The sequence below is a fragment of the Lactuca serriola genome, chromosome 5 (genome assembly GCF_051521515.1).
Source record: "Lactuca serriola cultivar US96UC23 chromosome 5, Lser_US96UC23_V15, whole genome shotgun sequence".
NCBI classification, from domain to species: Eukaryota; Viridiplantae; Streptophyta; class Magnoliopsida; order Asterales; family Asteraceae; genus Lactuca; species Lactuca serriola.
This window is the reverse complement of record NC_136412.1, coordinates 333419281-333431712: the sequence shown is the minus strand read 5'-3', so window position 1 is coordinate 333431712 and position 12432 is coordinate 333419281. Positions and strand designations below refer to the sequence as shown.

Below are 12432 nucleotides of genomic sequence, written 5' to 3'. Positions count from 1 at the left end.
CCTTTAATCCGATAGTTTTATTTTTCATTTTCCGGTTATCTAAACATAATTTCTTTTTTTTTCGCCGCTCTTTAGCATAAATAGAATCCACATTAGTTTATAAATCTGTATAAGAAAATAAGTTAATTAAGAGTGTTATAGGATTGTTATATGAGTTTATAATGAATGATTCAAAATAAATATGTGAACTTATTTTTGTAATATATAGGATATTATTCATGCGTACAAAAATTTAAAAAAATATTGATAGCGTATAATTAAATATCTTAATATAAAGATAATCCACCACAATAGTGACCATCTTCAATCAATTACACAAAATTTATTAACAAATATTGACATTATCATTTTGTATATTTATAAAAATTAAAATTTTAAAATTAAACAATAAAAGAAAACATCCATATTTGTTTATTTATTGATTTTGTCAAAATTAAAAGTGTATCCTATACCCCAAAATTATTGCACTATCTTGTACATCATAACCCTATCAGCCATTTCTTTGTTTTGCACCACCAGATACAAACGATCGACGAATGTTTTTAAACTACAATCAATCTCAACCTTTGCCGATTAAAAATCAACATCTTAGAATGATTGGATTATATTTCGTACATATAAAATTAAAAACACAGAGCAAACGATTGACATCGGTTGGAATTGAGGACGAAAATTTTGAAATTGAAAGTTTTATGGCTTCGATGAAGGTAAGATTCAACCCGGTTCATAATAATTTTCCCTTCTTTTTTCTTGAAATTATGAACATAAAAGTGTTTATGGGATCAAACATTACATGTTAAATATGCGGTACCAATCCCTTTGAAGATGATAACTTGCGATTTCTCCAGACACGATATCTCAAAGACTGGTTGCTTCAAGAAATCATTAGGTACTTTTAAAAGTTTTAGCAAAATATAATTTCAAATTCCAGAAATTCAAAAATGCTAAAAATTAGGCCAATTTTGTTGATTGTATATACTCACAAAATTAAAATGGATAGTATTTTAGTGAAATACATTCCATAGTTTTGAATTTATGAATCAAACACGACTATTATTGTAAATACGACAAAAAGGGACCAAAATTACTATTTTTCTGCCAATAAGAGGGACCATTCATGTAATTATTTACAACATGGACCAAATGTGTAAAGTTGTCAAATCAGGAACCAATCTAGTAAATAAGTAAAAAAGGAACCATTGTTGTCAATCTATCAAAAACAGACACAAACCATTCTTTTAAAAATGACAAATAAGGACCAAATGTGTAAAAATGTAAAATCAAGGACCCTTAATGTAAATACGTCAAACATGGAACAAACGTGTAAAACTGTAAAAGTAGGGACTATTATGGTAAATAATTAAAACAGGGACCATTTTTGTAAATTTGGAAGACACATACACAAACTATATAAATGACTAATATACCCCTCCTCATTCACAAACTAACATTAATTAAGTAAAGGACCAATATTATTTGGGTAAATATCACTATAACTCATTCAACTATCGTCATTTATCTTATTTGGTCACTAAAGTATTTTTTTTGCTCAACAGGTCATTAAACTTATAATTTACATGTCTATCAAGTCATTTTCGTTAGTTTTTAACAGATCTTTCGTTAACCAGTTATTATAATTTACAAGAATGATCCCTATGATTTCAATTTCTTTCATGGTTGGTCCCATACCAGCATAGTTCATCACCAACATAACCACCATTCAATTCCGACAACCACCACCCTTCACCTCGGGCAACCCCGTCAACTATTATACTCAATCTTTCTCTTACACCCATTTCATATACATCATATTTCTCTTTCTATATATAGAACCTTATTCTTCTTCCTGTTTCTCTCTCCTTCAAGAACACTAACTATAATGGAAGGAAGTTCCACTGATGATCAAAGCACAACTATAGAAACAACTTCAACAATTGCAGCACCAATGACTACGCCTCCACTGATCGGCAGTGGGGGCAGCATGGTTCTTGTCACCGATGAAGCGAGGATGGAAGCTAGTTTCTTGAATTCTCATTCAAAAGCTGATATCGTCGATATGTTGAGGAAACACACATATAATGATGAGCTAGAACAAAGTAACAGAGGTTGTAGCTTAAACAAAACCCCTTTTACAAACGGGTTTAGATCGGGTGACAACTTGGTCAATGCTTGAGAACAATTTTTTGAGAAGACAGTCACCCCAGCGGCGTCGGGAAAACTGAACCGGTTAGTGATACCAAAGCAGCACGCAGAGAAGCACTTCCCGTTGCAAATCGGAAGCACTTCCAAAGGAGTTCTTTTACATTTCGAAGACATTGGTATGAAAGTATGAAGATTTCATGATTTCGTTACTCATACTTGAATAACAGCCAGAGCTACGTTTTAACCAAAGGTTGGAGCCGATTCGTGAAGGAAAATAACTTAAAAGTTGGTGACATTGTGAGCTTTCAAAGATCCACGGGTTCAGAAAAGCAACATTACATCGACCGAAAGACAAAAAATGGGTCAGGTAGCTCCAATATTCAAGAACAAGCAACTTTACAACATGTTCAAGAACGGTAGTGGTGCAGGTGACGAACGATGCTAGTAAAGGACCAACCATGAAAGAAATTGAAATCATAGGGACCATTCTTGTAAATTATAATAACCGGTTAACAGAAGATCTATTAAAAACTAACGAAAATGAATTAATAGACATGTAAGTTGTAAGTTTAATGACCTATTGAGCAAAAAAAAAATACTTTAATGACCAAATAGGATAAATGACGATAGTTGAATGGGCTATAGTGACACTTACCCATATTATTTCATTAACAACTTTTTATGCTTCATCATTATGGAAGGTACAATAATAGTGAGATACCAAAAGTTCAAAGTTAACAAAAAATGACCATCTGTCGCTGCTCATACAGAAACAACAATCACAAACAAAGAAACAACATACAAAAACAACAGCCACAAATAAAGAAACAACAATCACAAACAAACACCCCACATGTAACTCAAAATAGAATGCTATTAACAGTTTCAAATAATAACCATTCCAAGCCCATATTTGAATTACTTGTTGACATCAATAAAATGTTGTAATGGGTAGATCTTTCAAAAGGAAAATGAAAGTAGAATGCTGCAATTGCATAAAAATTGATTGAACTTATAGAATCAGCTTAACAGTAACTTATTTAAAAGTAACTTGCTATCTCTATTGATGGTTTTATGCTTTTTCTAGTAGGATTCTATAAAATGATATTTTTCTGGAAAGTAGGGTGCTATAAAATGTTGTATTTAGTCCCACATAAACGTTATTAAAGGGAAGGAGGCTACATGGAGTTAAATTATAAAAACGGAGATGTTACATGGTTTTTACAGATCCCATTCAGTATTTAACCTAATTTCTAACTTTCACCATAAAACCATTAAGCAACAACTATTAGCCATAAATTTCAAGTTTATGATTAGACTAATTGTGTACAAATAATATTGTTCTTGGTCTCATGTAATACCGGTTTACATTAATTCAACTGATCAATACTTAGCAACGTGTTTCCTTAAACCGTGTTGTATATACTGGTTTCCATTAATATTGTCTTTAAAACTTTAGATCTGAAGGTACTACTACCATGTTCGATTTGATTGATTCGTTTTTTGGATTCAATGAAGCAGTATGTTGAATAAGTCAGAATACATACATGGTGTGAACTTCTTGATACATTTATAAGATGAATAGTTTATATTTTCTAGAAACGATCAATCAAAACACATATTACCTGACGGAGAATTAACCAATTCAACTTATGCAGAATCCGTATTGAACTTGATACCTCACAATACATCACAAATGTAGAAAGCGATAACAATTTTGGAGTATGGTACCTCGAAGAAAGAAGGGAATCAAATAAGATATCAGTATTAATTTTTTGAGAAGATAACAATAGTTCCTGATTTATTGGCTAATATTATATCGATTTCAAATTCAAAATAAGTCAATGATGTATTTTTCCTGAATTGAAGGGATAATTGTATAGTTTCCAATTTAAAAAGATTTTGAAATCGATATCTATTCGATTTTAAATTTAATGGCTTATCAAATACAAACTGATTTTTATAGGAAATGTTTCATAAGAAGACAAATGACATATGCTGACGTGGTAGGCTCACAAAGATAACATGTGTACTATTGGAACTATTGTTTTATTAGTAAGGATAGATAAGAAAAAAAAAATATTACTGTTGAAATTTGTTAAAATTCATTAGCTCTGTTCTCGTTGCAAAAAATTGTAACGATTTCTAAACCTTTAAAGAAAGTACTATTAATGGCTATTATTTAGAGGATACATTAAGTTACAAATTCCTTTACTCGTAAGGTTAAAAACAACATTAACAACGTCATGTCATTTTTTAGAAATCATGTAGATTATGTAACCGACTTTTAGACTTGTTGGTTACAAAACATGGGCGAAGCTTTATAGGGGCAACCTGATTTTTTTTGTTAGAATTAGCCCATCTACTTTAATTTTATACATATTATGTCTAAAAATATAAAATTTTGATTATGACCCCCTTTTACCGATTTATATATATATATATATATATATATATATATATATATATATATATATTATATTTTCAGCCCCAAATCAAATGTTGAAGCTCCGCCCTGTTACAAAAGATTATATTAGGCACACTATAATAAGTTTATTACACAAACATATAATAATCGTTTCGGCCATTCGAGTATAATATTCTTTCTTAAGTTTGATATAAGTATAACAGGTGGGTCCCATTCATATCCGCATACAACATCAAGGAACAATTTTACGGTTTCATTATTATTATTATTATTATTATTATTATTATTATTATTATTATTCCATTTTCTTTTAGTGTGTTTGTTTGAATGGAACGTATGCAACCGATTCCAATACGGCATCGTATCGGGAAGTTAAATTACATAGTTACCCTCCTGACACCCCTAGGCTTTCCTCCATAAGTACTCCCAACACCCCTAGCCATTTCTCCTCACCGCATAATCCACCGTTAGTCACTCTCTCATCGCCTTTCCTCTGTGCAGTTGAACCCTAAATGGCGGTAGTCTCCAGCATTGTCTTCATCATTTTCTCGGTGTTGTCCGTCGCCGAATGTAGAATTCAAGGAAACTACGCCGGCGGCCCTTGGGAAGGTGCTCATGCTACCTTCTACGGTGGAAGCGACGCCTCCGGTACAATGGGTATGTCACAATTCCTTCGCATTCTCTAACATAGTAATGGATTTCACAAATTGGATATGTATTTAGCTATACAGTACAAGTAGACCATCTACATCGTCCACAAAAGCTTCGGATCCTAAATTTCATGTACATATGCCGTATATATAGTCGTATAGTACAACTGGTTAATACACATCATCTAGAAACTTCGGATTCCGGTAATCCTTACGAAATTTTAAGCTTAATTTTACTCCCCTGTTACAGGAGGCGCTTGTGGCTACGGGAATCTTTACAGCCAAGGATACGGAGTCAACACGGCGGCGCTCAGCACCGCCCTCTTCAACAACGGGCTAAGCTGCGGCGCATGTTTTGAAATCAAGTGCGCCGACGACCCTAGGTGGTGCCACCCTGGTAGTCCCTCCATTTTCGTTACCGGGACCAACTTCTGTCCTCCCAATTTCGCTCTTCCAAACGACAATGGTGGGTGGTGCAACCCTCCTCGAACCCACTTCGACCTCGCCATGCCCATGTTCCTTAAGATTGCTGAATACCGCGCCGGAATTGTCCCCGTCTCCTACCGCCGGTAAGAACCTCCCTCTGAAATGAGGATATATCATATACAACTCTCTTTGCAGCAAGTACATGTTACTTTTCCTCAAAATGTTAAGCTATTTTACTGAAATACCCCTGGAATAAATCTTTTTACCGGGAACAGATACCCGAAATTCCGGCCACTTCAATTTTTTTTTTCTCTATCCCTGAACTAGTTTGGATTAAACGAAAACGACCCTCTAAATACATATCGTTACAAGCTAGCCCTTTTTGTTTCAAAATTAATTATTTTCGATACCTTCATTTTTTGTGTGTTTTGCCTCAAAACACTGCTTTTAAAGAAACGTAGGATTTTCTGGCTAAAGTACAAGCATAGATGCAAGAGGTACAAGTGGAGAGTGACCAGTCGGTTTTCAACTGTCTATAGGGGGTAGTTATTTCACATGGGCTGATTTTAAATGTTTTCAAAGATAGGTGAATTAATTGAACTAGAAAATTTAATGCTTACGGTGTCGTTTGGCTGAATGCATGTGCGATGCTTAGCCACGTGATGTACGTAAGTTTTTAGGTCCCACCATAATTACCGTAGATCCTAGCGCGTGATTTATGATTACATGTCTGCCGTTAGGAGTATCTGATTGATGAAATCACGGCCGTTGGTTTCACTATAGTAGGGGCAACAATCTTGAATATGCGAGCAAGATCGCCGTACTGCGTGTTTTCTCATCGTCCCTACGCTTCATGTCCTGTCCCCCTGTTGCATGATATCAAATCCACTTTTGGGTATTTGTAATTTGACGATATTGACCTTATGGTTGTTGGATTTTACACAGGGTGCCATGCCGGAAAGCTGGTGGAATCAGGTTCACGATCAACGGTTTCCGTTACTTCAACTTGGTTTTGATCAGCAATGTCGCGGGTGCAGGGGATATCCAGAAAGTTTGGGTGAAAGGAACCAAAACAAATTGGATGAGTATGAGTCGTAACTGGGGGCAAAATTGGCAATCGAATGCAGTTCTCATCGGACAATCTCTTTCTTTCAGAGTCACCGCCAGTGACCGCCGTACCTCCACCTCGTGGAACATTGCTCCGGCGAATTGGCAATTTGGTCAGACCTTCGCCGGAAAGAATTTCCGGGTGTGAGGTTAAAGTGAAATCCCCGTATTACCCTTATTTAGGAAAAATGGTTTTATTATTATTGTTTGTTTTTGCTTTAATTGCTTTTATCGGGGGTGGTGAAAGTTGGTATATGTGGAAAAGATGGAGGGGTGGAATAGACATGTTTTGGAAACTTTTTCAGATTTCCGAACATTTAGGGTTTGTGTTTTAACAGTGACGCTGAGGCGGCTGCAAAAAAGAAAAATGCAGCCCGCAGCAAAATGCTGCTAAAGAATTTTAGTGAAAAAGTGGTGTTTTTATTTTTGTATTTTGGTTCTAGTTTCTAAATGTGAACTGTATTTAGGGTTTGTGTTGCTACTAATTTACATCTTGTAAGTCAGAAAAATAGACTTGGTTTGTTTTAATCTGTAATCCAATGTATTGTTGAGAATTATCTTAATCTTATTGTTTTACAAGCTTTATATATATATATATATATATATATATATATATATATATTTTAAAGGAATCTATGAATGGTGGAAATAAGGATAGTTTTATCTTGTTAGATAAAACTATGGCAAACCGGCAGAAATTAAAACAAGGGATTTTTGTTAAATTATTTTTTGGTTTATGTTATTTTATATAGAAAAGGGGATAATCATTAAAGTGATTAGAATAACTACTGAATAAGCAAGGTTAGGTAACGAAATCTTTAAACAAGAACAATCGCAAAAATTAGAAAAAGTTAATGGGATGATTTCGCAAATAAAAATAATTTACTAAGACTATTACTAGATAAGTATTTATTTTGTGATATTATCTGAAAATATGATAATATTAGGGCTGTCAAATATGTGCCTCGAAGAACCAATCAACATGTTACCAACCGAACCAAGAAAGTTTGTTACCAATATATTTGGTAGCCAACATGTTTGGTTGGTAGTACCGTACCAATTCAATAATGATATTAAATTTTAAATACCACGGTATTACTGTACCAACCAATTCATATATATATATATATATATATATATATATATATATATATATATATATATATATATATCGAAATCGTATTTTTAAATGTCAAGTGTTTACTGTTTACGATTTTAAAAATATGATTAGATTTAGTCAATACTTAACCACATTAGATTAAAAAAACTGAAAAATTACTTATTAAAATTTCTTAGTAACTATAATAATTAATTTACTAATTTATATTATTAGACGAGAAAGTGTCCCATATCATGACTGGTCTTTAAATATTACAATTGAAAATTAGATCAAAATTGTTAATATACTATTACTAATTTGTACCAATCAAACTTGTTGATAGCCAAACAAGTTGGTATGGTACTGGTAACAAAAAATTTATACCAATTATAGTTGGTATGGTACATGGTTTGAGTAAAAATCAATTGGTATCGTACCATATTCAGCCCTAGATAATATTGTTACAAGATATCTCTCATGTTAGTTTTTATTTTTTATTTTTTAAAACGGTAAATAATTTAATTCTTATTTATTCCAAAACACCATTTATGTTTTATAGTAAAACTTGAACCCATAACTTATGATTTGAAATAATTATTTTTTATCATCTAAAAGTCTTTATTTTAATGGTAGTTATTTAATAGAATAGTACTTTGAAAAGAGGTGGGTAACCAGATTAAAGTATTCCAGTTAAAAAAGGTTAAAAAAATTAGTTCAGATGTAATCAAATCATTATCGATTTCTTAATTTTATTACTATTATTTTATTAGTAAAATTGTATATAGTTGATATATTCATTACTAATAAAGTTAAAAAAGCAAAACTATATTAACAAATCAATAAAATTAGAACCAAATCTCTATTTATGACTAGAATGATGTTTTTCAAAGCCACAACAAAATGGTTAAACAAATGTATTTGTATTTTACAAAAAAATTGGCGGCATGAAGTGAAATACGAGGGAAACTGTTGAAATTTCTTGATTCCAAAGCATTGAAAAGTTGAGTTGATGCTTTTAAAACTTTTAGGGTAAATTTTGAATTAAAGTGCAGTATGAGGAGAATTTTAGACAACTAAATAGTAGCCCCATGTGATGTGGGGAGCAAAATCATACCCATTGTGGAAATCTTCAAAAGGAGACATACAATTACTTCTCATCTCAAAAGTCAATTTAATTGCATTGTATCGGCTTTTACTCGATCTTGAAATTTCAACAGGGTTTAATACATGCAAACATAATAACCGTAAATTTGCACATATAGAAGATTCAAAATTCAAACCCTAACACATTAAAAATAAAATATTGTCACACATCCAAATATTGTTAGTGTTATGTGATTAACTTTGTATATAGTTTTGGAATGGATTCATACGAGCATTTCAAATAATATGGTTTACAATTTTTGTTAAAGACAACATTTACTTTAGTGTACAAACATATGTGATTATAAAATTAGAAATGGCAAGGAAAGATTCAGAAGACACATGAAAACCTTGGATTCTTTACCTCCCCTAGTACCAAAGAGAAAAAGATTTTCTTTTTTCAGAATAACAATAGGAGTTGGGATACCCTACAATACATTACCCAGCCCTACCCTACCTTACCCTAACCCTTTCTCGGTTTGTCCTTTATTCAACCAACAACACCACACCACTCAACTTCTGACAATTTCGTTTTACACCACACAAAACTCTACAACACATTCTGCATCGTTGCCCATTTGTCATTCCGCGTATGAACCAGTCCCCACAGGGCTATTATTGACTTTTAGTAAACCCTCTTTCAAAACCGGATATAAAATGGGTTCTAAACCGGTTTTGAATTTTAACTAACTGGTTTTGACTTTTGAGTAAACCCGATTGGATTGAAATCAGTTTTTACACTATAATATTCGATCATATAACAATGTATAGATGGGATTGAAACAGACTTTAAAAAGGATTAAAAAAAAAGGATTAAAAAAAACTTTGAAAATTGGTTTAAACCACAATTTTGATGGGTTCTCTAAGTTTATTATCATAAACCCTTCGTATTTGTCGGAAATATTCGGTATTATTTGTTCACGAGTTTTGGGTTGATTAAAACCAATATTCTAAATAACATAAGATGTGATTTTAAAACAATATCAAGCCTCAAGTTTTTTGAGTCGTGGCGAGCTACGTCGTTTGTAAAGCGTGACTTAAGGTGACAATTTTGTATAATATATATATATATATATATATATATATATATATATATATATATATATATATATTATAAAAGAATCATTTTTCCTTTCATTATATTATTTGAAACTCCCATGACTTTTCAATTCTTTCTAATAATGATTATAAGTGGGTTAATAAAGTTAAATAAATATCAAACCTAAAAGTGTAATCATATATAAACTAAATTTCAATATTAAAATAATATCTTTACTTCTACTTACAAAGTTATGTTTTTTAACTTTTTACATATTATACTTAATTTATTAGTTTTAATATATTGTTGGATGTAAACCATTATCATTTTAAAACTATAACTTTTGAACAGTTTGTATAAAATATTTAAATTATAAACTTAAATATAACATTACAGGACAAACTTAAATATAAATTTTAATTTAACTTAAACAACCCAAATAATATTTTCTAAATAGTTAAAAGTGATAAATTGTAGTGTCTTTCTAATATCGATTATAATTTTGTTAATAAGGTTAAAATATCAAACCTAAAGTGTAATCATAAATAAACTAAATTTCAATACCAAAATAATATCTTTACTTCTACTTATAAAGTTATGTCTTTAACTTTTAACATATTATACTTAATTTATTAGATTTAATATGTTGTTGTATGTAAACCATTATCAATTTAAAGCTACAACTTTGAACAGTTTGGACAAAATATTAAAACTGTTAAATTAAATATAACATTACAGTGTTAACTTAAATATAAATTTCAGTTCCACTTAAAAAACCCAATGAATATTTTGTGAATAGTTAAAAGTGATAAATTGTAGTGTTAAATGCAAAAACTAAATTAAAATATCAATTTAACAAAAATATTTTCTACAGATATTTGTATAATCGTTAAATGTTTTCAAATAAGTTACTTAAAATAACTTACAATAACAACAGTTAAAAATAGAGTAAATTACACGAATAGTCCCTATGGTTTAGGGTAATTTGCGCGTTTGGTCCCTAACTTATTTTTTTAACTCGGAAGGTCCCTACTGTTTGTCTTTGTTACACGCTTGGTCCCTGACTTACCTAAAAATATTATTTTTCCCTTGATTTATTTATTTATTTAAATAAACACACCTCCAATCCCACATCCTTCACCTTCCTTACTTACCCCACCATTTTTTCCTATTTAAATAATAGTCTTTTTAGGTAAGATAGGGACCAAACGTGTAACAAAAACAAACAGTAGGGACCAAACGCGTAATAAAAACAAACAATAGGGACCTTCCGAGTTAAAAAAATAAGTTAGGGACTAAACGTGCAAATTACCCCAAACCACAGGGACCATTCGTGTAATTTACTCTTAAAAATAACTCTATACAAATGATTATTGTCACATTTAAAATCAAATAAACAATGTCTGATGTTTTAAATAATTATAATGATAGAAATTAAAACGTTAAGAAAATACACTTTAAAAAATTAATTAACAATAACAAAAACTATAAATAACATGAAGCCATATATTATATTTAATTTTATTCATGACTAACTCGCTGCTAGAAGTCATTCAAACAGTTGATATTATACAGTTATAATGTGTGTGTGTATATATATATATATATATATATATATATATATATATATATATATATATATATATAATCATATAATTCAAAATAATCAATATATTATATCGATTTAATATACAAATTATTATATCAAATTTAACAACAATGTTATTGTTATATTTAAAAAAACATATATTTGTAAAGATTTCAACTATATAGGTATTTCTGTGCAACACGCGGACATATAAAGTTATGTTTTTAACTTTTAACATATTATACTTAATATATTAGGTCTAACATGTTGTATGTTAACCATTACTATTTTAAAACTAAAACTTTTGAAAAATCTGTATAAAATACTTAAATTGTTAATTTAAATATAACCTTACAGGATCAAAGTTAAATATAAATTTTAGTTCAACTTAAATAACCCAAAGAATATTTAGTAAATAGTTATAAGTGATAAATTGTAGTGTCTTTCTAATAATGATTATCAGTTGGTTAATAAATATCAAACCTAAAGTATAATCATAAATAAACTAAATTTCAATATTAAAATAATATTTTTACTTCTATTTAAAAAGCTATGTCTTTAACTTTTAACATATTTTACTTATTTAATTAAATTTAATATGTTGTATGTAAACCATTATCAATTTAAACCTATAACTTTTGAACAATTTGGACAAAATACTTAAATTGTTAATTTAAATATAACATAACATGGACAACTTCAATATAAATTTCAGTTGCACTTAAAAACCCAAAGAATATTTTTTGAATAGTTAAAAGTAAGAAATTGTAGTGCTAAATGAAAAAACTAAATTGTAATATCAATTTAACT

General features: G+C 30.4%; 1 protein-coding gene and 1 pseudogene across 1 annotated transcript; both read left to right on the top strand.

Moving 5' to 3' along the window:
- The first annotated feature begins 1879 nt into the window (after window positions 1-1879).
- Window positions 1880-2638, top strand: LOC145051008 (AP2/ERF and B3 domain-containing transcription repressor RAV2 pseudogene; annotated as a pseudogene).
- A 2374-nt stretch (window positions 2639-5012) lies between these two features.
- LOC145055264 (expansin-A6-like) lies at window positions 5013-7057 on the top strand. The gene is made up of 3 exons (XM_079003556.1): window positions 5013-5227; window positions 5471-5789; window positions 6592-7057. Exons 1-3 carry the CDS (start codon window positions 5083-5085, stop codon window positions 6899-6901), a joined length of 774 nt encoding a protein of 257 aa, XP_078859682.1. The 5' UTR covers window positions 5013-5082; the 3' UTR covers window positions 6902-7057.
- Window positions 7058-12432: the final 5375 nt, after the last annotated feature.

What these genes read in the sequence shown, in the direction of transcription:
- LOC145055264 (XM_079003556.1), top strand. Translation starts at nt 5,083, where the DNA reads ATGGCGGTAGTCTCCAGCATTGTCTTCATCATTTTCTCGGTGTTGTCC. An exon ending in CGACGCCTCCGGTACAATGG is followed by an intron (nt 5,228 to 5,470) that starts GTATGTCACAAT and finishes CCCCTGTTACAG; the next exon opens with GAGGCGCTTGTGGCTACGGG. An exon ending in GTCCCCGTCTCCTACCGCCG is followed by an intron (nt 5,790 to 6,591) that starts GTAAGAACCTCC and finishes GATTTTACACAG; the next exon opens with GGTGCCATGCCGGAAAGCTG.